Source organism: Rhinolophus sinicus, linkage group LG07 (assembly GCF_036562045.2).
Source record: "Rhinolophus sinicus isolate RSC01 linkage group LG07, ASM3656204v1, whole genome shotgun sequence".
Lineage (NCBI taxonomy): Eukaryota > Metazoa > Chordata > Mammalia > Chiroptera > Rhinolophidae > Rhinolophus > Rhinolophus sinicus.
Window position 1 is genome coordinate 32710137 of NC_133757.1, and position 26760 is coordinate 32736896.

A 26760-nucleotide genomic window follows, 5' to 3' on the forward strand; every position below is an offset into this window, starting at 1 on the left:
GTTTAGATGATTTATGGCTGGTTTTTATATAAGAATTTTGTGTTGCCTAAGATCCAGAGTAGTTTTTCTGTCTTCCACTTCGAGCCTCTGGGGTCTAATCACTCGAGACCAATATTTATGATAATTTCTCAACTGGGATATCCCTAGACTGAATGACACTACAAAGTTAGAGTCCAAGCCTGAGAGAGAGCCCCTGTGGTCTTGATTATTTATTTGTCAACGGTTACATATTTCCCCCCAGAGCGTAGGCCAAGGCAGACAAGACAAGCTTTCTTAACTCCCTATAATGGTGAGCAGAATGGTTTTTTTTCTTGTCTGTGCTTTCTGTGACTATATCCTTTTGAGCATCTTGGCCTCAGCATGGATATTAACTCCACAGCAGAACCTTCTGATGCTACACATACCTACCTGTTGTGTACACAAACACACACAGTGGCATCATCTCCTTGATAATCTCACCACTCATTTTCAGTTGTTTTTTGTTTGTTTGTTTTCCTGAATTCTGGGGTTTTTTCCTTTCTTGCAATCTCAGATATTTATTAATCTCTTTTTATTCAGTTACTAGACTTTATTTTTTAGAACACTTTTAAGTTTACAGAAAGATTGAGCAGAAAGTTTGGAGTTCCTATATATCCTCCCCTTCCACACACACACAGTTTTTCCCCGATTATTAATCCTTTGCTTCAGTGTGATACATTTGTTACAGTTAATGAACCAGTGTTGACACATTATTAATAGCTAAGGTACATAGTTTACATTAAGGGTTATTCTTTGTGTTGTACAGCTTTCCGGCTTTGACAAATGCATTATATCATGTAATATCTACCATTATAGTATCATACGGAATAGTTTTGCCACCCTAAAAATCACCTGTGTTCCATCTGTTCATTCCTCCTGAGCTCCCGAACTCCCTGCAGCCACTAATCTTTTTATTGTCTCTGTAGTTTTGCCTTTTCCAGAATGTCATATAGTTGGAATCATACAATATGTAGCCTTTTCAGACTGGCTTCTTCCACTTTGCAGTATGCATTTAAGTTTCCTCTATGTCTTGTCATAGCTTGGTGGCTCATTTCTTTTTATTGCTGAATAAAATTCCATTATATGATTGTACCACAGTTTATCCATTCATCTGTTAAAGGACATCTTGGTTGCTTCCACTTTGGGGCGATTATGAATACAGATGCGAAAAACAGTGATGTGTAGGTTTTGTGTAGGCATAAGTTTTCACCTCAGTTGGGTAAATTCCTTGGAGTACAACTGCTGGATCTTATGGTAAAACTATGTTTAGCTTTGTAACAAACTACCAAACTGTCTTTCAGAGTGGTTATACCATTTTGCTGTTTCACCAGCTAAAAAGAGGTCCAATTGCTCTGCATCCTCTTCAGTACTTGCTTTTATCAGTTTTTTTTGTTTGAATTTTAGCTATTCTAATAAGTTTGTTGTAGTATCTTACTGTTATTTTAATTTGCAATTCCCTAATGACATATGTTGTTGAGCATCTTTTCATAAGCTTAATTGCCATGTGTATATCTTCTATGACTACGTAAGGTGTTTATTCAGATCTTTTGCCCATTTTTTAATTGGGTTGTTTTCTTCAATTTTAAAAGTTTCTTTGTATATTTTGGGTACAAGTCCTTTGTCAAATATGTGTTTTAAAATATTTTCCCCAATCTGTGGCTTTTTTTCTCTTAACATTGTCTTCCATGAGGCAGAATTTTTAATTTTAATAAAGACCAACATCCGTTTTTTCTTTGACAGATTGTGCTTTTGGTGGTGTATAAAAACTCATCACAAACCCAGGTTCATCTAGATTTTCTCCTATATTGTCTTGTAGAAGTTTTATAGTTTTGTGTTTTACATTTAGATCTGTGATCCACTTTGAGTTAAATTTTGTGAAAGGTATAAGGTCTGTGTCTAGATCATTTTTGTTTTTTTCATGTGGATGGGATATCCAATTGTTCCAGCACCATTTATCAGATGTACATTAAGTTTTTACAAAAATATTTCGACTTTTTGTTAGTATTTACATGTCTTTTTCCATCCTTTTCAACATTCTGAGCCCTTATATTTAATCATGTTTCTTGTAAACAGCACACAATGGTGTGTTATTTTTTTAATCCAGTCTCTTATCTTAATCATGTACTTGGATACTCTAGACCATTTACATTTAATGTAATTACTAATATAATGAGGTTATTTATACTTATCCAGTATGTTGTTTTTCCTATTATTTGAAACAACCGTCTTAAGCAGAACCACTTCTAAGTACTGAAGATAATTTAGGAATAATTAGTATAAAATTATGGTGGTTGTGTAAGCAGCTGAACTTAAACAATTTATTTTTAAAAATATAAGCAATTTTAAAATGACCAGATTTTCTACATGCAAAATAGATGGGTTAGTTTGATATACAGTCCAACAATGGGACAGATGGTACAAAATTCAAACTGTAGAAGAAAATCCAGGATATGTGTTTGCCATCACAAGACTATCATGTCATGGTAATGTGTTTTTGCTGTAATTACTTTTTTAAAAATGTTTTTTTCAAAAGACCCAGCACATTACAAAGCATTTTGTGCCTCTTGCATGTATAATTGACAGACTTCAAGTTCTAGTTGCAATGCTGAAATGTGAAATTTACTCCGAAGTGTCAGTAATTTGAAAGATATAAGACAGAACATTTGAAATAGGGATTGCATTAGAAAATCCAGGATTTGTTTTTACCGTTTTGTTTTTTTTTTCATCTTTAGAATGTGCCACCTTTCAGTCTTTCATCCTAATAGGAAAAGGTTTCCCCCTTATTAAAGCATTTTATGTTCATTGTAGTTAATTTTGAAGACAAAAAATAATTCCAAACACAAAATTAAAGTTGTCCTTAAGTCTGTCACTGAGAAATAACAAAAGTTATTAGCATTTTGGTTTTTTACCATGTTTAACATACATGCATGCTAGTGTGTGTTTTTTGAACCACTTGCTGTCCTACATTTTCCCACTTAATAGTATTTTGACATTTTCCAATGTCAGTTTTATTTATTACCAGGAAAAGTGTGTGAGGAAAAGGATGTGATCCCCACAAAGGACGCAGATAATCTGTAAAGTTAAGGCCAAAGCACATAGATTTTCCTCCAAGACTACTTGATCCTTTTCTAGCTTCTCAGTACCAGATCCTTTACTTCTTTTATATATATTGGCATAAATGTATTTTTAGGAAAAAGATGAAGGTTGTGAATTGATTGTTTTTTAATTTGCCCAATACTTTGTTAACATTATTATATCAGAATAATGTGTGAAAAGGCGTAGTTGAACCCTTTTCCTCGTAATCATTCATAAAGTTGTCAGCTTCTGGTTAAATGATTTGAAATTATATAGAGTAAATTTGTTATTAATTTCTAAAGTTAAGGACTTTTTCCTTCTAGATTCCTTTCTACGAAACCGTTCAAGTTCTGACCATGAAGCTACAGCCATGATGAAAGCTCAGTTTATGAGTCTCTGGGATGGATTGGATACTGACCACAGCTGCCAGGTATTTGAAACAAATTTGCCTTAAACTTGGAGTGTTGTGATGGTGGTGTTAATAGAAAATTTTTGGCTTTTTTTACAAAAGTCTTTGTCATAATTATAGTTAACTTTAAATGAACTTTAAATGATGGCGATCTGAAAGAATATGGTTTGTATACATTTTCATCCATTTTGAGGTCTTCATGTTTAACAAAATGTTTATAGATTGCCTTAGTGCCTGAAACAAATATAACAGAAGAGAAAACACCCGGTGAAGTCTCTCCTTGGAATTTCAGAACAATTGTGCCAAAGACGAAGAAATGACTGGTGGCTATGGGTACATGTTTCTGTTGACTCTTACCATAGCCTTGTAGTCTTTACTCTCAGTTCTTATGTCACTTATTTCCATTAGTTGCCAAAACTTCCACACTTTCCCACTTCCCGTCACATGCACCTTCCTTTAGGATCCCAATTTTATATAGGACAGTCATCTGTCCTAGGCTTTATCTCTACTCCCTATAAGGCTGTTGAAAACTGAGGTCCCTTGGTATGCCCCCAAAGAGAAAGCCAGCTATTATTTTTCAGTTTTCTTCATTGGGTTCCCATTTTCACTTAATTCTTCGCCTTTGAGTATTCTGTACTTTCTTGCCAGACCAATGATGTATTTTAAAAGCAGATTTTTAAAAAAGTTATCTGGCATGTTTGTTCTTCTGCCATATTGCTGGAAATGGAAGTTCTAGAAACATTTTTCTTTTTTCCCTATGCATCACCTATTTGTATCTCTTGGAAAAGTTTTGAAAAAGTTAATACTATTCTTTTGTTGTTTTAACTTTATTAGGTATTTTCTATTTTATAATCTGTTTTTGCCCTTTTAAAAAAACATAATATATAGAATCATCTTCCATCACTTCTAAAAATTTATTTCTTCAAAATGCCCATTGGATATCTTATTTATATTTCATGTGTTTTAACTTTTTCATATTTTTCTCTCTTTTTGCTATATTCTGGGTAATTTCTTTACCTCGGTTTTCTATTTTGATAATTCTAGGTTCAGTTGACTCTCTTCTGCTCTTTGACTCTTTCATTGAGTTTATTATTTCAGTTATTAAATTGTTCAGTTCTAAAAATTCTTTTAGATTCTTTTTCAAGTTTGTTATGTTTGTTTTCATGGGTTCTTGCCCATCAATGCATGTTTTCAATTGGATTAGAAAACCTAGAGCCTTGGCATCAGCTGACTGTGTGGCCTTGGCCAAATTATATAACTACTCTATCTGAATAAAGGGAGTAATAGGTATAAAAAGGGAAGGATAGTATCCACCCCAGAATTATTGTAGGAGTCAAAGGAATTAATTGGAGTCAAGTGCTTATAACAGTGCCTCATATATATTTACTACATAAATATTTGCTATGTGATTTTTTTTAATTCCTCCTTTATTCCTTTAAATATGTTAACATACTTATAATCTATAGTCAGTAATTCTAACATGACTCTTTGTGCATCTGGTTCTGTCATTTGTTTTCAGTTTATAGTGGCTATTTCCTTGTGTGATTTTGTGGGGAAAAAACATATTTGGTAGAACTTTGTGTGCGAATTTTTAGAACCTATGTTGAAAGTTTATTGATTTAAGTGGATTTTTTATTTGTCTTTTGCCAGATTTTTTTTCCCCCAACACAGATAAGTAGATTCAGTTTCAAGATCCATTTTAGCTGACCTTGAACCATGAAATCTCAGAGATTGATCTGTTTATATGTCTTTCCAAGAACCAAGACTTGACTCTGCTGAATAGGTTTTCTAATATTTCACCAGTTTTCTCAGGTTGTAGTACTTGAGTCTCAGCTTTATATAAGGTGGTCTCTCATCGGGCTCTGTGGCCGGTAGGGTATCCAGCACACGCCCCACTCTGTGTCCACATGGCATGTGTTCAGCTCCTACCCTTGCTTGCCTCCCTTATGCATAGGCTTCACTACTGTCCTCAGCTTAATTCCTTTATTTTTTTTTTTGCAGATTTGTTGATTAATTTATGAATTTTTTAATACTTTATTGTTTTTATATGTTTTATGGGCAGAGAGGTAAATGATCTCCTATATCCACCACATTCCCATAAATCAACTGTAGGAAACACATCATTCTGAAGAAAATTAAGCCATATGCCCTATTTCTACATCACCTTTATGAAAATATAATTTCATTATGAGCGGAAGTTGTTTTAAGTGTTTGTTGAATGTTTAACGGAGAAAGCACAACTTAGATAAATTTAGGTGACAATAATAGTTGGTTCTGATACATCTGTGCAATTCAGGTTTCCCAAAACCTATGTCCTCTTAAGCAACAGTCTTTTAATCACTTATACAGTTGGGCCATGTGAGAGAAAATAGCTTAATATTATATTATATCCTATCAGATTATAGTCTTAAAAACCAAGGAAATAGTGACAATTGGATAAAGTATATACTTGAGCCACTTCATCCAGAGTCCCACATCATTGCTCTGATACAGCACAACTTAAAGCAGAGTTTTCAGAACCATAATTTCTTATCATGCTAATAGTACTTACTGTTTATTTTAGATTTTTATTTGAAGGAGCAAATAACAATGTTACTTCTTTATAAAACTCGGGAAACAACATTTTTTTCCTTTTTTTGTGTTGAGGGGGTTATAATTGATATTATTAATTTGAATAATAATTTTAGACATATTCTTCTTTCATATGAACCAGTTAGCTTTTCTCTAAAATTATCTGTCTATTATATGTCTATGGATGGAGCCCAATACTCCAACTAGCTTTCTTGTGTGTCTGATATGGCCACAAAGGAAGCAAAAATAGTTGAATGGCCCAACCTATCACCTATCACTATTAATGGAATCCAAGTTAACTGGTGACATATTCTTCATCTTGAGAGACATAAAGCAAAAGATAACAGTATTTTTAGGATATTCATTGACATAAAGTTTTGAGACATAAATTTAGATCTGATTATTTTAAATATGAAATGATAAAAAATTTATATTCATATTTTATCTTAAAGATTTTTTAAAGTCTGAATTAATACCTAAAAGGTACATTAATTTTGTTGCTTAAATACTAAACAATTACTTTTGCTTCCCATTTTGAATTTTAGCTCATTACAGTAAATAAAGTTAATATATGAGTAAAGGTTATGTTTTACCCCTTAAATGTTGCTTCTTTAAGTGAAACTACAAGTGGTTGCATTCATTCTTGCTTTTTTATCATAAATATCTATAACTATCCTATGTGTATTCGTTAGACCATGTGCTAGATTTATTTGGATTCCTTCATCCTAATTTTTAGCATTCCATCTTCCATTCTGGGTTTTTTTGTTTTGTTTTAGGCTGTTTGTTTTCCTAGAACGTTTCTCAAAATATAGCCATTTTTCAGTTCTTTCTACTGCCTCAACCACAATGCTTTTTGTGACTCTCTACCACCTAATAATCTTCAACACGCTTCTATAACACTTTTGAATCTCTCTTTTAACACTTTAAATATTCTTTATCTCAAAATGTACTTATATTTATCCTTTACCTTATACAGTTAGTTTATTTGATCACTTTAAGACATTTTTTTGTTTTGTTTTATATTTGGTAGAAATGTTTCTTTCTTACTAATTTTTTAGAGTTGTAGAAAATAAAGAAAATTGGTAAGAGCATTAATATTTTGATTTTTTTTTTTTTAGGACCATTTAACCCGAACACAAAATTGCATTATATTGTGGAGCTAACATTTCTCAAATTTGTATTTGTACTTATATTATTTTCCTCTAGGTGGCAGCCTCTCACAATTAATTGAAAAGTTATTTGAATCTTGAATATCATTAAATGTAAAGAGTAGATGTAGAATGTAAGATTTAATGGGTCTTTTAATATGTTTAATGGGTCTTTTAATATGTTCTGGAGGTAGATTTTAGATTATTTCAGAAATCTAAGACCCCTTAGTCTGAAATAAAATAATATTCAATAAATGAAAATTTCCATGAAAATACCAATAAATTTCATTTTGGAGAGCAAGTGTATGCTGTTACTGTGGTATACAAAAATATCAACAGTAATAGTAATATTAAAGTCCTTCAGAAATTAACTTGTATATCTTTATTTGTGTTGATTTTTCATCTCTATGCCTTTATAAATAAATGACATTGATGCAGAAGTTGTCAGGGTCACCAGCAATTTTTTTAAAATTCTGTCCAGCATTTTGATGTTTACTTTTACACTGTTGCTCTTAGTTAAAATTGGATTGCTTGAGGTTTTGTTAGCATTGAGAAGATGTCACCTGCAGTACTGATACATGCTGATACAATGATGTATGAAATTTAGAGGAAAAATACGGATCTGTTACTATTACCAGCATACTCTGACTTAGAGGAAACAATTCTCTCCTTAATATTTTTATTAAGGGATTTGAAGTATCCCCCTGTGTATACTTCTAAGTTATAACATAAATGGCTTTTAGTTATTCAACATGTAGCTGTTAAGCAACCATATTTTGCAAAATACAGTCATTGTTTTTAATCTCTGTAATTTTTCAGTAACTGAACCATACATTATTTTCGTTACCAGAAGTCCAGTAAAGTGCATCAGTCTTACCAGCTTTGTATCATCTGATTTATTTAGAAGTAAATTTGATTTATATCTATAAATATTTGAGTAATATATACTAGATTAATATCAGATTTCTTATAGAAGATTTAGTTCAAATGCCATTTAATTTTCTGTATTTTCTAAGCCCTTGTTATAACAACCTAAAAAGAATATTATTGATGGATTTAACACCTTTGTTTTTTTTAATATATTTAGGTCATAGTGATGGGAGCTACTAATCGTCCTCAGGATCTTGACTCAGCTATAATGAGAAGAATGCCTACCAGATTTCATATCAACCAGCCTGTAGGTGGTTTTGATTAATATTATGAACAGTTAAATACATTTTTTAGGCCTTTACCTGTGATTTCAAGAAGGGAATGATTTCTTTTTAAATAGGACTCATCATTTATGATAGGCAGGGAAGGAATAGGGCAAGAAACCCTGTGATTGCTTCTTTGTTCTTTCTACTCTTTTTTCTTTCTTTCCTAAGATCAGTATTATTTGCTTCTTTTCAAAGTATATAATTACCTCAAGTTTGCCTAGACACCTTTAGTGATTTTCTTTAGAATGTAGCAAGTTATGGAAGATACATAAAATCTAAATTATAATTTTGGTTTAGCATAGAATGAAATTAGGGGGATTGGGTTAAAGAATTGTTCTGTTCAGAAGGCCTGACAAGAAAAACAACTGGGATTTGACTAATTGTTGGCATTTGTAATCAGTGCTTTCCTCTGACAGGATTAATAATTAACCAGTAGCTAAGATACTACACTTGAACTTAATGTGAGGGTGGTGTTGAACCAGTATTGTTTTCTCTCTAGCATTCTTTTTTGTTAGTTAAGACATACCCTCAAGTAGATGATTATAATTTATTGCTACTCTATAATTTTTGCACAAAATACTCAGAACTTGAATTTTGTCCGCCTTTAGATTGAAGAAGAAAGAAAAGAAACAGGGTTCGTAATAGAAGATAGATATGTGTTATACAATCAGCACGTTACATGTTTGGCTGTGTAGAGGAACTTTTAGTGTCGTTCTTTCAAATTTTGAAGTGAATATATCATAATTCATTTACAATCTGGCTAAAAATGATCTCATTTTATATTCTGCATCTTATCAGATCAGTTTGTGGCAATAAATATGGTTCCCTAAAGATCGATGGTTGTAACCTCTATAAAATTACCCTATTCAACTATTTGCTTCAGCTAAAACCTCTGGTTCCTCTACGGGTGTGCATATACTTAACTGCCCCATGAGAAAATTTACCTGATAAAGCAATGAAGAGATTGTTTTTTTTTTAATTTGATGTAGGAGACTATATAAAATATTTAGCATGACTAATATTTATTGAGCATTAATATGTGTCAGATACCTGCTAGGCTCTGGTGAATGGAATTTGGCCCCTCAACTCTGTTGTAGAGTCGTCAGACATGCAAATAAATAATGTAAAATGTGCTTTACAAAAGTATGTTTAAAGAACTGTGAGAGCCTGAGATGATGAAAACTAATAATTCTGTCTTGAGAAGTTGGTGAAATTTAAAGAATCCAGCTGGGCTGTGAATGATGGTAGGAATTTGATAGGCAAGCGAGGCAAGGAAAGGCTTTGCTGCCAGAATGAACAAAGGCAAGAAGGCGTGGAAGCTCATGTTTAATGGTGACTTCTGAGGAAGTTCAGTTAGGGTACCAAGGGAAAAAGATGGAGATGAGACTGGAAAGGTAGATTCTTGCCAGGTTTAGATGAACTTTGTAGGCTTTGCACACGAACTTCGACTTTATTTTGTTAGCAAGACATCAGAACATTTTTAAAGAAAATTAGTTTACCTCAGTGGTTCTGAAGACAAAGATTACATTGATAGAATATCTGCTTGTAGTCCAATAGAAAACAAAGTAGAATATAGTACAATAGAACATAGGATACACAGCATGGAAAATAGTCCTTACTAAAGTTGTAAGTTTAATATATTTTTGTGAGTTATCAAAATGAGTTGTAACAGAATACACAAATTTGTTATAAATTTGTATACTGTTTATGTAGAAACTGATTTTGTAATCCTCTTTTCTATTTTTAGCAAATGCACATATACTTCATAGGGTAACTTTTTGTTGTTTTTATATGACTATATGATGTCAAAGTGTATGATTAACCCTTACTTTAAAATTCCTCTCCAAGTTATACTTAACATACTTGAGTTATAGAAACAGCAGGGTTTGGTTTTTTTTTTCAGGCCATTTGATTTGATACTCGTTCTAACTAGCTCTGTTCTTTCAAGGGTTGTGGAAATAGGGATGAGTTCAGCCTTAATAATTCTTAAAAGCATTTATACTTACTATATGTAAAGTATTTTATAAATGCTTCGATTCTCTGGTGTAATAATATGAATCGTCACTGAGTGGGGGAGAAGCATACAATCATATGAAGAAATATACTATCAACACTAAAAATTTACTGATATAAATTAGTGAACATGGAAGTTATATGTTGAAATGAAGGAACTAAAGGGATAATATTGCTATCTCTTCAATTACTAGTAAAAATTGTATGACGGTGTTTTCAGAAGTTTCCTAAATGAAGGAAAGGAGATTTGCAGAGCTGTAGAGGAGAGCCATTGGTAGTCATAGGTATTCATCTACTCACTCAAAAAAGATTTAAGGGCATGTCACCTCCCTGACATTGTGCTGGCACAGGGGATTCAGAATAAGAAAATATAGTTCAGTAGGACAACCAGGAATGATTACTCTAGAGGCTAGAATCGACCTTGCTTTAGCCAGTAGTCTCCATGACCTCTGTCAGAGTTTCTGTCATTCCCTATAGGTTTTGTCAGCTAAGTTTACAAGGGAAGGAAGAAATACTAGGAAAACTAGTTGATCCTAATTTTTTTTTTAAATGGTAACTGGAAATTATCCTGTTTTTAGGCTCTAAAACAAAGAGAAGCAATCCTGAAACTCATCTTGAAAAATGAAAATGTAAGTAGAAAATTACAATTTTCCCTATCCTACTTATGTTCATTAAATTATTTCAGAAATAAATAAAATGGAACTTGAGAATAATGTAGTTTTGAACTTCATATAAATTACTGTAAAACTCTTGCCTGCTCATGTAACTCAACAACTATGGTATACGTGAACTAGTGAAAGATAATCTGCTTTAAAAAGCCATGTGTTTTTCTATCTACAGATTGAAATCCTCTGATATTTTTCAGATTGTTTTCCAATTATATAAGATGTTTATTTTTACACAGAAGTACCGTGTTTCCCCCAAAATAAGACCTAGCCGAACCATCAGCTCTAATGCGTCTTTTGGAGCAAAAATTAATATAACACCAGGTCTTATGTAAGACCTGATCTTATATTATATTGTATTATATTATATTATACCTGGTCTTATATTAAAATAAGACTGAGTCTTATATTAATTTCTGCTCCCAAAGATGCATTAGAGCTGATGGTCTGGCTAGGTCTTATTTTTGGGGAAACATGGTATGGGTTTTTTAAAATTTAATTGCAATATTTTTGAAGTTGGAATTTAGATTTAAAGGTATGGTAATCAAAATCTTCAATAATTTTAGTGTTTTAGGTTTTTTAAAATAGATAATATATAGTCATGTGTTTCAAAAATTAAAATATATTAAGTGGTGTACAGGAAAAAGTTTCAGTTCCTCCCCTGTATTTCTTCTGTATTGTTTCAGATGGCATTTTGCCTATTTAATTTGCCTATATAAGCAAATTAAAATATACTATTAGTCCTCTCCCTTTTTCTACATAAACCATATTAATAAATCCCCTATGCATTGCTTTTATCACTTATCTTTGAAATCTTTCCGTATTAGCATATAGTTTCCTGATTCTGTTCTCTTTTTTTCTTTGCACTGTGTAAGATATACGACAATTTATTTAATCGGTTTTTCACTATTATAAAATACTGCATTGAATAACCTTATACATATGTCATTTCACACTTGTGCAGGAATATTAATAGGGTGAATTTTCCAGAAGAGGAATTGCTAGATATTTCTAATTTTGGTAACTATTGTCAAATTGTCCATGCCCAGTTTACTCTTATTACAGCAATAGTAGAGTGCCTTTTTTCCTATAGCCTTGCCAACAGAATGTTATGGAATCTTGTGCCAATATGATAGATAGAAAATGGTATCTCACTATAATTTTAATTTGCTATTAAAATTATAATTTTAATTTTAATTTTCTGAAATGCATTATATGTTTTAAGAGCCACTTGAATTTTTTTCTGTGAAATAACCTGCTCATATTCTTTGCCCATTTTTCTATTGCAATGGTCTTTTTCTTAAAGATTTGTAGGACCTCTAATGTATTATTAGGGAGATTTGCCCTAATCTCCCTAATACAAATCATATAGATTTCCAAATCTATATGATTTCAAAATATTTTTCTCAGTTTCTCTTTTGATTTTACTGGGGTGTTTTCTTCTAACCCTTTATGGTTTCTGGGCTTTGGATGTAAATTAAAAAGGCTTTTTTCACTCCCATGTTTATAAAGGAATTTTCCAACTCTTTTACTTTTCCCCCAAAACTCTATAACCAAGTATATTTTAATAAAATGATATTCCTCCCTATCCTAAACTTCATACTTAAACTCCCTATTTGAACTTGCTGTCCAAACTAAGAAACCAAATAAGATTCCCATAGTGAGGGATACTTGTATTTCAGTGGTTTCCTACTTCTTTGAATTACCATCAATCCCATGGCTCATTCTGTTCCATAATGTAGCTACTTATCCACCTCCCATGTTTTCCCATCATATGTCTTCTGTAAATATTTTAGTTTTATCTCTAAAAAGGAAGAAATTTTCTTTTTAGCCTAACCTCATTGCCATTATTGTACCTAACAAAAAATTGATATTTCATTATTATCACTGAATATCCAGCCTGTTTAAATTTCCAGTTGTCTCCTAAGTGTCTTTTTTTTTTTTTAACTATTTGTTTGACTCAGGATTCCTATAAAGCTCATAATTTGTAATTACGTGATTATTTTTTAAATCTCTTAATTTATAGGCTATAGATTCTTCCTTTGTTTCTCCTTTCTTTGACCTTCCCTTTCAATTTATTTGTTGAAAAAAACCAAGTTGGCTTTGTCCAGATTTTTCCATAATCTGAATTTTGCTGATTGCACAAGGAGCAGTTAGTTGTTCCTCTAAAATTGGTAGTTGGATTAAGAGACTGGATTAGATACAGGTTCAGGTTGGCAGAGAGGGGAAACAGGATTACTTCTTAGGTAGAATTATGTTCTTCCATTAGGAGATACATAATATACTTTATGGTTCATAATATCCTTTATGGTATCTCCTTTATGGTTCTATGTTTACGTTTAAATCTTTGCTACGTATTTTATATTTATTGGGATATATCATATGCACTTTGCTTTTGTTTTTCCAGATGGATATCCAGTTGTCCCAAACCATTTATTGAATAGGCCATCTCTTCCTCATTAAAATGCCACCTTTATTGTATATTAAATTCTCATATGTGTTTCTGGACTTTGAATTGGTTTTTTGTGCTGTTAGGTACCAGTACCAGTGTTTCAATTATCGAGGCTTTATAAAATTTTTTTTGAAGCTTTATAAATTTTAATAGCAAGTACGGCTTAGGTATTCCTTATTGTCCCCCAACCCAAAGTTTCCTGGTTATTTTTGCTCATTTTTCTGTATGAATTTTAGAAATAATTTGTCTTATTCCAGAAATAACAAACACTAGTTTTTGGTGGATCATAACTCAAGAGAATTAAGATCTTTTTGATGTTGAATCTTTTCTACCCAAAAAGCATGTGTCTTTCTGGTTGTTCCCGTCTTCTCTTGTATCTTTCAGTAGTGTTCTGTTCATGTATTTCTTTAAAATATATCAAAATAGCATGTATGCTGTTTTGCAGAAGTTTAAAGAACCTAGCAAATTACAGAGATTAGATCATTGGTACTAACCATTTTGGGGGTCACAGAGCCCTTTAAATAAAAAGATAAAAGCTACATGTATAGCCTTTCCTTAAAAAACATGAAATGGTTTTTACAATTTCAGGGAAATTCCTAAAACCCTCCTTGTATTTATTCTAAGTAAGGAACTACTGTCCTAGATGAGTAAGAAATCAACAAATTACATTTTGCCTTTTAATTGAATATTTGATAATTGCTTTCAGAAAGACATTGTGTAGTTGTACTACTGTTTAGATAAAACACGTAATTGGTAAACCTTTAACAAGGATAGGTATTAATGAGCAGTTCAGAAAGCAAAGGGGATAAAATCCTTTCACAAGTTCTTTTGAGTAAGGGTGGCTATGATGTGGCTAGAAATTTAACAAGTATTAGAAGGTAGTAGGTAACAATTTTGTAGAGATACCAAGTTAAGTAATACAATTATTTAATTTTAAAAGATTTTAATGAAAGATACTTCATAGCTGGAGTTAACCTTTTCAAACCGCATATATGTGGTCTAATGTAGATACAGATGATTTGCATGTATATGATGAGTATAAATAGAGATTTAAGCTGTGTCTCAGAAGATAGCCATACTTTACACAGGCCATCAATTTTCATATTTAACATTAATACTCTGTAGGGATGTCTAATTTTAACTTTGATTTCAGTATTCTCCTTTTTTTAACAGTAATATCTTTGGAAATTTTTTTAGAGTTATGTTTGTCATGGGTACAGGGAATTGTTAGCATTCTGTTTCTTATTCGTGAAAGCACAAAGGATTAGTCTCTAATCAGCTTTATGATGCAGAATATGAATGAATGCCCTCTGGGTAACTGCTGACATGGGAACATCTGCTTTCCCACTAGCTGGTATTATATGCTGAAGGAATATTGTTACTTCAATAGAATCTGAAAGACATTAATGTAATTTTGTTAAAAGATGCCTCAAATAAGTTACATACACATTTATTTAATAAACTGAGCACCAGCAATCATATGTATACATTGCTGGGTGGAATTAGGATTTTTGATGCAAATAGACTACCAAACTTTTATATTTTATGAGTTTTTCTTCTCTGAAGAAAAGAATGAAGCTTTTGAAATGATAGTATTTTTTGGTCTTTCACAATTCTTTGATAGATCTTAACACAACTCACTCATTTAAAAGTTGGTAGTTTTGGTGTAAAGTTTTAAGTATAAAAAGAATTAGAACTAAGAAAATGTATATACCTTTATACAAGTATCGTGTTTGACTCTACAGTAAGGAGGTACTTTTTTTCCGTATACAAACTAACCTAAATGTATGCATTTTCTGTATCAGCGGCAATAGTTAACAAGCATGGACTTTGGAGACAGACATGAGGGTCCCACATTCTGGCTTGCCCATTCCCTGCTGTGTGACCATGGGCAAATATGGTTTAGGTCTCTATGCCTCATTTTTCTCACTTGGAAATTAGAGATAACGCCAGCAATCTCATAGAATCATTGAGAATGTAAATCAAATGATATATGTAAACTGCTTACAGTACCATGCAAGTATACACCCAATGGTAGATGTAGTAAATAAGCTCACACAAATAATTGCTGGTCTTCCAAACCGTTTTAGAAGTCCATTAATTTATTCCACTATTGTTCCCAGTACTTAAAACCTTTTTGAACTGGAGAATTGCCTTTATAGTTGCCTATTGAAAACAGTTCTCATGACTTCATGGTTTATCCAATAGCTATTACCTTATAAAAAGTGTTTCTTTAAAGTACTTGCAATGTGCAAGCATTGTGGTGGGATACACAGTTGACCCTTGACAACATGGGTTTGAACTGCGTGGGTCCACTTTTATGTGGATTTCTTTTCAATAAATACATACACTTGTAAATGTATTTTCTTTTCCTTATGATTTTTTAAATAACATTTTCTTTTCTCTAGCTTGCTTTATTGTAAGAGTACAGTATGTAATACATATAATATGCAAAATACGTGTTACTCAACTGTTTATGTTATCTGTAAGTCTTCCGGTAAACAGTAGGCTATTAGTAGTTAAGTTTTGGGGGAGTCAAAAGTTATACATGGATTTTGAACTGCACGGGGGCTGGCACTCCTAACCCCCTTGTTGTTCAAGCATCAAATGTACATTGTTTTACTGAATCCTCAGTTCATATAAGGAGTCCATATGAGTACTGTTTTACAGTTGAGGAAACTGAAACCCTGAAAACTTATATACTGAGTTGCCCAGGCTCACAGAACACAGTGGTGATGGATTCTTTATTTAACCGTTATGGTATGTTGCCTCGATGAATTAATCTTGCTCCTTCAGTAACTCTAATATTCTCCTTTTCGTTCTTTTCTCATACTTGTTTTGTTCAATTTTGTAACTTTATCACCCTGTCATGCACAAGATACGGGAGTGGTTTGAACATAGTGTGGCCCAACAAAGAGTGGTCAGGGGATAGGGTGGTGGTGATCGTTTTAGGGAAGAGGACTAATTTTTAACACCTCAGTATAATTTGGGAGATCTTTTTAAGTAGTTCTTTTTTTCAGTTTATGAAATATTTGAAACATACGCACATAACCTTATATTTACCACTCATACTTAACAGGTGATCTTAACATATTTTGCTTTTCATCTCCCCCTAATCACCATCATTGTTAGCCAGCCTCGTGTCCTGAAGTTGGTAGTTGTATCAGTTCCAAGCATAGTTATGGACAGATACATAATACATGTGTAGGTTATTTTTACTTGTTCATTATTATGAACAGTAGGGAGATTAGATCCTTGTGTGTGTCTGATTTCATATGTACATTTGTAAAAAAGTGTTCCTCAGACACAAAAAAGTATAAACTACAAGAAAAATAGACAAGTCTGACTATGATCACACTAATGCTTCCAGAAGTGTGACAAGATAACATGAACAAAGTGAAAGAACAAGCCATTGGGAAAACATTTGCAACCTTATAACCAACAAAGAGCTAATATCCAAATTATACAAAATTATTGTAATCAGTTTGTCAAGTTTTATGTGTGTACATTGTTAGATCATAGGTACTAACTAAAACTAGCCCTGGGAACTTATTGTCTGATAATATCAGTATATGAAACATGAGTTTAAAATCTCCCAATATTGTGTACTTGTCCATTTCTCAATGAAATTTTGTTCATTTTGTTGTACATACATGATGTTAAATGTATAATAGTTCCAAATTGTTACATTTTTTCTGGTGAATTATTTTTTATCATTATATAATGATTTCTATTGCAGATTGTTTTGAGTAAAGTAATCTATTGATATGATGTAAATAGAACTACATTAGCTTTCTTTTGGTTAATATTTGCTTTCAATATCCTTTTCCAATCTTTTATTTTCAATTTTTGGTGTTTTTCCTTTTAAATGTAACTCTGAGCCTTTTTTATTCTCCTACTGGGTATGACTCTTAATAAACCTCAAATAACTACATATTGTTTTTTTATACAGTCTAATCTTGTCTTTCACCAGCCTAGTTTAGTCTGTTTGGATTTGTGATGATTGCTTATAACTTTGGATTCATTCTCTATCTTAGTGCTTTCCATGTATTTTGCTTTCTCTCCATATACCACCTCCCGCCCCATGTTATTTAGTTCTATTGTATTTTTTATTCCTTTTTCCCCCTTCCTCTACTGGTTTGGAAGTTATGCATTCCTTTTTAGTGGTACCCTTAAAATGTAGTGGTGCCCTTAAAATCTTTTGGTATATATACCTAAAGTTCAAGTTAGTGATATGTCTGTCCTCTTTCCAGTACTATAATTTTAAGTCTTTAGAATGCCTTAATGTAGTTATCCCCTCTGTGTTACATGTTCTTATTGTCTAGCATTTTACTTCTACATGATTTCCAAATTATTATTTACATATAAAAGCTTATTTAGATTTACCTATATATTTACGATTTTCTTTGCTTATTATCAGTGCTTCCTTCGCACCTGCCTTCTGGGTTCACTTTTCTTTTTATCAAAGAGTATGCGATTTCTATTTATTTAACCCCCCCATTTAGAAATGTGAAGTCACAGTTGCAGAGCTGACAATAGACCCCGTATCTTCTCACTTGCAAGTCTCTTGTCCTTGTATAAAGTTGCTATTCTTACTTAAACACTTGGTCTTCCACAAAAACAAATGGGAATTTGGTAACTAATAAAGGTGGCATTTCACATCAGTGGGAGAAAGTAGATATTAAGACAAATGGTTAGCTAAATGGGGGAAGGGAGAATACAGTAGGATCTCTCCTACATTGTGTTCAACTCCTGGCTCTGGCAATGGTGTGACCTTGGGCAATTTATTTCCAGGGCTCACTATTACGAAAACGAAAATGAGAATACTTAACCTGACAGGATTAAATGAGAATACATGTAAAGTGCTTACTTAGCACAGTGAATAACACGTAAGAATCATTTAATAGATGGTAATTATTTTAAGAACATTTTTTCTCCCTTATTTTCTCTTCTTAATCTACATATAAGTTTGTTTATTTTCCCAAGTCTGTTATGTGCCTTGTACAATCACTTAATTGGCTTGACTATACATAAGCTTACATTGGGGAGCAAGACTGTAGGTGCTGAGTTAATGTTGAGGTAATAGAATACCAAAGCATTGCAGTTAAAATGAATGTTAGAGTAGGTCAGTGAAATATGTGTTTTGTAGTGATGCCAGCTCTTTGCCAAGTATGTTGAATATATTATAGAAAAGTGTTAACTCGGGACCTTTCTAAGAGCTTCTAAAGTGAATCCAACATTGTTTGAATGTCTTCTTCACTATCACTCCATTATGTATCTAGCGAGATTCCGCTACTTTTGTTATAGTGACAATTAATAAATATTCTATTTCAAATTTAAGCTTTTAGGTTTTAAAAAACTTCTAGAAACTGAAAATACTTTTTTAGTGATTCTCCATCCTTGCTGTTCCAATATGCTTAACATTCTTTAATACTAAGAAGAAAGTTTGGATAGATCCTTTGCAGTAACTTTCTCATTTGTTTTTTTAAAAACATGTTTTATATTTGTTTAAGGTGGATAGACATGTGGACCTGCTAGAAGTTGCCCAGGAAACTGATGGGTTTTCAGGAAGTGACCTAAAAGAGATGTGTCGAGATGCTGCCCTCCTCTGTGTCAGGGAATATGTTAATTCTACATCAGAAGAAAGGTATGTGTATAGAGAGTTGGTCTCTAATATGTATCAAACCCTTTTAGAGCTTTTAGACTAGTTTCTTTTATTTTGCTTTACAATACCAACCCTGCTTATAGCATAAAAGGTAAATTGGAATTAACAATCCCCCCAACTTTATTTATTGCCTTTTTCTAAAGGGGAGTTCTGAAAATGAATTGGGGGGAGGCTTTGAGAGGGTCTAAACTGAAGAGGAAGAAATAAAAGCTAAATGCCTATTGAAAATCCATGGACTCGGTCACAGAAAGCTGACAAAAACTTAGGCTTGCCCATCTCTACTAGGAAAACGGGGATCTCTATTACTCCTAGATTGCTTTTATATCTTAAATTCTTAAGTTTCATTTCATATGTAAATGAATGCTTTGTCTTCCAGAAATTCCCATGTAAATAGGGGGGCCTTACTTGGAACCAGACTTCAGCTTGTTAATGATAATGTATTTAATAAACAAAGAAACTAGTTGTTACTTCAGCATAATTCCTAAAAGGGTTCACATGAAGCTTCTAATTATGGTTGTCTTTGGGGTCTTGGATGAGAAAGAGATTTTTTTAATCATGGTAAAATATTTTAGGCAGGTGTATTCTAAAGTCATTTGAATATGTGGTTGTTTTGTTTGCAATTCAGCCACGATGAAGATGAAATTCGGCCTGTGCAACAACAGGACCTGCATCGGGCAATTGAAAAGATGAAGAAATCAAAGGACGCAGCATTTCAGAATGTTTTAACACATGTTTGTTTAGATTAAGAGTAAAGTTCATTTGTACAGTTGAGTATGACCTGGTTTGGTGTGCCGTTACCATTCGGGGAAGAAGAATTGAAGGAGGAATGTTCTTTAAACAGCGAGGGAGTTGAATGACCCTGGTTTTATACTCTGAATTCTAAGTTATTGAGATATAGTTGTTATATAAACGGTATACTACTTGTCACAAATCATGAGGAGGAACAATTTAATCCAGCCTGAGTGTGGGTGCTCGAGTTTGACCTCTTTAGCCATATGTTGCAGCCTTATTGCATCTAAACTGGTCTTAAAAGTAACAAATGATTCAGTGAGAAAAGGGGATGTGGTTAAGTGCTGCTTTCTAGATAGGTGAGTGTGAGTGTGGTTGTGAGTGTGGTTGTGTGTGTGCGCGTGTGTTAAATGTATATATTCACACATTTTATATTGACATTCTGTAGATATGTTTGAATAAGAAACTTTTTTTTACCCCAACTGCTGAATCAAAAAGTACCAAATAGTATATAGCAAAACTAAGATTGAAGGTTGTAGCTATAAATTACAGTGGTTCAGCCATTTTCAGTTGCCACTTGTTTCAGCTTTTTCTTAAGTTGAGCGTTTCTTTGCGGTTGACTAGTTGGGAGTCAGCCACATCTGAATACTTAGGTGTACCTCCATTATTAAGGTTGTCAGGATAATCAAATAAAAATACTTGTGCAGTGATCAGCATTGAATGGTTTTCAGGCAGTTGCATGGTCAACACTGATTTCATCTCTTTCTGCAAGCACATCGAGTAATTTTTTTAAATTGATGTATATGTAAAGGTGGATTGAAAGCCTTTCAAAAGAATGGCTTTGAAAAACCTCAGTGCCACTCAGTACATACATGTGACTTTTCCTTGCTTCATTTAATGTAACATAGTTCTGTTGTAACCATGTTTTTTTTTAATGTTATTGTAAAGTTATATGTTCTTTAATTATGGTCAAATACAATTTGATCATCAAAAATGAAAGTTTGAAAACAAGTAGCTGTTACAAATGTGCTAAAAATACTCATTTTGTAAGTGAGATTTAAAAAATTTTCTTAGCATATTATAATTGTGCCCTAGTTAGTACAGATACACATCAAATTCTCATATTGTATCTGTAGTCATTTGATGTAGTGTGCACTACATGTAGGTGAACAATTTTTTTGGTCTAAAATTTCACTAACCAAAATTCTTACAGGCACTTAAACACAGTGCATGAGGCAAATGGCACAATGCAACCTTGAGGCACCTTCTGAATCATCAGAAAGATTAAATTATGCTTCATATATTTTTGTTACTATGTTTCTTTGAAAACTCTTCATCTTTATTTGTGAGTTACTGGATTCATTTCTTTGATAATAAGTCTCTCACTAAAACCTATTGAATAGTTTGTTTTTCAGTTTGCTTTGAGTGATGGGTGGGGTAGAGGTTATGGGAGAACACTTTGAATAACATAAAGCAAATTTTGAAAAATAGTGAAGATGATTGAAAAATTGAATGCAAAACACAGGATACCAAATACTTTCATCTCCATTTTTAATAATTATACTATTATTTTATAAATGTGTAATAAAGAGGTCCCTCTTAATTGAGTTTTCTCTACTTATGCCTTGGTCTTTTTCAGTTACGTAAAATTTTCTGGGGTGGTTTTGGTATATAAAACTTGCCCTTAAGACTGTTTTTATCTTGCTGTGTAGCTTTCAGACTTTTATAGCATACATACTAGTGTCTAATCATTATTTTTGTTTAGTGTGAATTTCAGTAATCATTTAATTTTCATCTGATGACCTTGATAAAAAATAAGGGATGATGTATTCCTCTTCGTGTCCTTTCTTTTTATCTCTTAAATTCAGAATATCCAGTAGTAGTAGTCGTTAAATTTACCATGGTTTTAATCATCACATGAAGTTGGAGAAATACATTAATCCCAGCAACCATGACACACATTTAGGCATCTTAACGCTTTAAGGCAATTGAAGAAACTGTATTATTTTTTTCTTGTTTACCGTTTCTGACTGAACATATGCATCTTCCCTGGGTGATAAATGCTGGGAAAGGCCCTCCTTAGTTAGTTGGTTGGTTAGTTATATTATAGTTAACATGCAATTTTACGTAAGTTTCAGGTGTACGACATAGTTATTCCACATTTATATACCTTGGGAATTGATCACCACAATAAATCTAGTAACCATCTATCACCATACAAGTTACTACAATAGACTGTGTTCCCTATGCTGTACATTACATCTCTAACTTATTTATTTTATAACTGGAAGTTTGTACCTCTTATTCCCCTTCACATTCTCCCCCTCCTCCACCTTTGGCAACCATCATTTTGTACTCTGTATTTATGAGTCTGTTTCTGTTTCGTTGGTTCATTTGTTTTTTAGATTCCACATATAAGTGAAATAGTATGGTTTTTGTCCTTTGACTTGTTTCAACTTAGCATAATACTACCCTCTAGGTCCATCCATGTCACAAATGGCAAGACTTCATTCTTTTGAATGGCTGAGTAAAATTCCATTCTGTATATATATACCACATTTTTATCTATTCATTTATCAATGGACACTTAGGTTGCTTCCATATCTTGGCTATTGTGAATAATGCTGCAGTGAACATAGGGGTGCATATATCCTTTTGAATTAGTGTTTTCATTTTTTTCAGACATCCAGAAGTGGAATTGAGGAAACTATATTTTTAAAGAACGTTTAGTGTTATATGATCTATCCTGATGTAGGCATACATTTGAGATAATGTAGTTGGAGTTAGGTTCTGAGGTATTTCATTTTGGGTATCAGTTAAGAATACTAGATCTAGAGTTAGACTGGCCTGAGTTTAAATCCAGGCTCCCCATTAATTAACTGTGTCCTTGGACTAGTTACCTAACTTCTTTGAGCTTCCGTTTCTCCTTTATAAAATGGAGTGACAGTGGCACCTACTTACAGGGTTGTGTAATGGAATGGTGCATACGAGACACGCAGCACAGTACCTGCTCAAATGTTAGCTGTCACATTACTTTATTTTACACACTGATGTACGTATCTGGTACCCTGGCTCAATTTTTGAGCATTCTCCATGCTTAAGCCATTTTCATAATCCCCAAACGTATACTCTAAAGAATGAGATTTAAATGGTTACCTATGTGATGTTTCTCTAAAAGCCTCATGGTTGGAAGACTTCTGAGAAGTCTGGTATGTCTCATACTTTCCCCAGGCCTTTTTTAAATAGAGTATAGTACCTCAATATTTGAGTCAATTTAGTATCTCCTTTATGATTTCTTTCCTTTTTGTTCCACCCCCCTCCCCCACCTGCAGCATGACCCAGAACTCACTGTTATCAAAAGCTGGGTTGGGATAATCTAAATATTCTATATGGATCGTAATAACCTAACATTAGTAGCTGTAACTACTAAGGTTTGGTGTTAGATGAGGCTATCTGAAGCCTTGAGTGTGCCTATATAAAAATGGCAAGATTTTTTGGTAATCTTCTCATTGGTAAGATTTTTTTTTTATTTTTTTTTAGTGGAATTGTGTTGTTTGTGGACAAATGTTATAACTTTCTTCTGGATAAAGAAAATAAATTGGATACTGTATATTTTAGAATTCTCTTTTTAGCTTCTCTTAAGGTCAACATCAGAATGTTGAATAGACTTCTGATATGCTGAGCATATATCCTGCATAACTAAAACCTCAGCACCAACTAGAAACCTCAAAGCCATAGAATCATTCCGTTTAGAGCTGACAGAAATCTGTAGCGGGCTTTCATTATTAAATTTGTTGTCGTTTAGTCATCAAAGATATAGAGGTCTCTAACCGTTTCAAAAGTTAAATCTCTCTTTACATGCATAGGTGAGAACTCTAAGACATCATGTTCATGGAATTGTATTGAGGAGATGTATAGCACAGATAGATTCCAGATGGAAATGAGATCAAACCTAAAAGAAACCAGTTAGCAATGGGAGTAAAAACAAAACATCCTCAGTAACACTGGTGTAAATTTTACACTGTTAATACTAACAGCATATAAAGGTCTCATTACGAAAACACTGAAAGGATATAAGCTTTTGTGTTTTGTAATGCAATTGCAGTGAATGTTAACGCTGGTGTGGACATCAAGGACACCAGTGTGTGAATCATGACAGCTCAGTTTTAAAACCAGAGCCAAACATATTGAAATGATTACTGACATGCAAAACTTGGAACTTAGAAGAGAACAGTGATGTATGCCTCAGTAGCTTCCAGAAATTCTAAGAATAATCAAGATACTGAAATAGGCGATGATAATATATCACCCAGTAAAACAAAGTCTTTTGCAGACATGTCTGAGGGAGATTAGCATCGTCTACTGGACCAAAGAGTTCCAGTTAGGGTTCTATTGCAAGCAACCAATTCTAGCTGACCTAAGCAATAACAAATTTATTTGAAGGATACGGGGAGCTCACGAGGTCAAAGGGAAGCTAAAGAACTGGAGTTAGGATAGAAACTCAGAAAGCTCCAGGTGGTGATTGGGAATTGTTTAAGAATCTTGCTTTTATTCCTCTACGGGATTAAACGAACGTCCAACTGTTCATCTCTAAATTATCCCATTCAAGATTCAAAATCCTGGAAGTGAGTGTGCAAACCCAGGTCAGAAACCATCCTGGATTAGAGCTCCAAGATGGCAGAGTAGATAAACACTGTGCCTGCTTCCTTCCATGAACAAATTAAAATTACAACTAAATTATAGAACAATAAACCTGGGAACCACCTGAAGTCTGGCTGAACAGAAGTTTTGTAATTAAGGATATCAAGAAGAAGCCACATCGAGAATGGTAGGAGATTCAGAGACACGAAACTGGCTAACCCAAACCTCCGTGTAGTGGTTGAGAATTGGCAGTGATATCTCGGCCGCAAAGCTTCTCCCCAGAGGAGTGAGAGACCCCAACCCCACACTGGCCTCCCCAGCCCAGAGTACAGATGCCGGGAAGAGGAGCCCCCACAACATCTGGCTGTGAAAAACGGGGGATTTTGACTGTCTGGGTGGGACAGGAGGCTGCGGGAAACTCAAACATTCTCTTAAATGACCCACGCACATCCTCACTCCTAGGCACTCACCTGGGGCTCCAGCAGAGAGACAGTAACTTGGGAGGTGTTGGAGACATACGGGGGTGGAGGTGGGGGTAGACTGAGTTCCGTGGCTTCAGGAGGAGGGCTGGAGGAGTCGGCATTTTCCCTGTGAGGGATCCTCCCGTGCAGCCCGCAGGTGGGCGCCATCTTTCCTGTGTTGAGCCCTCCCTACACTTACGGCCAAATCTGAATCTGATTGGTGGTGAGTGCAGCTCTGCCCTGCTGACTCACTGGGATCCCACCCACCCCCAATTCCTTCAACACCAGAGGCAGTTACTGCTAGAGCAGCCAGCCCCACCCACATTGCACTCTTTGTTGGAAAATTACCAGTCTGACAGACCCTGGGGGGGTGGTGACTGGCCTTGGTGTGCTCTGAGACTTTTACTGAGTTGCTCCAGGCTCATTCAGCGCTGGCACCAAACCAGAACTTACATTAACCTGGTGACCACAACTCTTCCCACTCTAGAGACTCCGTGAGACCCTGCCTCACCCAACTTGCATACTACACAAGGCTTTATCAGTGGCTGAACCTTAAGTAAGCTGGCAGGTGGCAGCAGGCCTCAGGGTGTCCTGGCATTTTGTGGAGCTATCCCAGGCCTAGTAGTAGTGGCAGCTGTCCTCAGTTCACAGCGTGGCCTCTCCCACGCACCTCCAGGGTTAGCACAGGTAGTGAACAAATGAGGACCGCTTTGTAGCTCTTACAAGTAGTCCCTATCTGGTCACAGGCAGTGGCTGACCTGGGCCTGCACCCGGAGCCCCTCACAAGAGGCCCCACAGCCAGCATACTTGGAGATTGGTTTCAGACCAGAGCAGAGCACTGCCCAATTAGCCCCACAAGCGGCACACCTGAGGGGTGGTCTCAACAGGCACCAGAGCCAGCTGAGGAAAACCCCACTCAATGGGGTAAGCCCTCCATACAGTAGCCTGTAAACTGGATGTGGCGAAATCCCACAGCCAATCACCTTAGTCAATTCCACCCAATGATGTTCCAGTAGCAGCCAACGCTCAACCATAACAGAAGGGCACACACAACCCATACAAGGGACATTCCTGGAGCACCCAGTGCAGGTGACCAGGGAGTCTGTGCCACTGGGCCCCACATGGCACCTACTCCATAAGGCCACCTGGTAAACGTAGCAGATCTACCTAACACATAGCAACAAAGAGAGAAGTAGTCAAAATGAGGAAACAAAGAAATACATCCCAAATGAAAGAACAGGGGAAAACTCCAGAAAAAGAACTAAACAAAAATGGAGGCAAGCAACCTACCACATTAACAGAGTTCTAAACAATGGTTATAAGTCTTGGAGCTTTGAGAAAATGACCCTCCAGGAACATCTTTTGCATAAAAGATTTGAGGGTAAGTATCCAGATTTACTGACTCATCGAGACTAAATGGAAAAGGAGAGCTGTATTTCATCCAAAGGAAGTTGCGTATTGTGGGGAAGGTGGCTGGACACACAAAAAATGAAACATGACCAGCTAATCACATGAAGCCGTGAGCATATGCTAAATGAAGGGCAGTATTATAATTCAGATGAGCCAGCATGCTGGAGGTAGGCGCATGTACAGTAGTTTGTGTTGAGACCTTCAGGGAGTGCTTGTCCGATCCCAGAGCTCTTGATGATGGAGTGTTCCTTGCCATGCCCAGCTGTTTATCTAGGTGATCACTTTTTAACCTGTAATTTATTCTTTT

At 34.4% G+C, this 26760-nt stretch overlaps 1 protein-coding gene across 3 annotated transcripts in view; it reads left to right on the plus strand.

Moving 5' to 3' along the window:
* Positions 1-21562, plus strand: part of ATAD1 (ATPase family AAA domain containing 1) — a 35551-nt gene extending 13989 nt beyond the window's left edge. For all 3 annotated transcript variants that reach the window (XM_019738796.2, XM_019738806.2, XM_074339418.1), the window contains 5 exons: positions 3417-3523; positions 8309-8398; positions 11009-11059; positions 19061-19194; positions 19838-21562. In XM_019738796.2, the coding sequence (XP_019594355.1) occupies positions 3417-3523; positions 8309-8398; positions 11009-11059; positions 19061-19194; positions 19838-19958 (503 nt within the window). In that variant the 3' untranslated portion in view covers positions 19959-21562. The remainder of the gene's footprint in view (positions 1-3416; positions 3524-8308; positions 8399-11008; positions 11060-19060; positions 19195-19837) is intronic.
* Positions 21563-26760: the final 5198 nt, after the last annotated feature.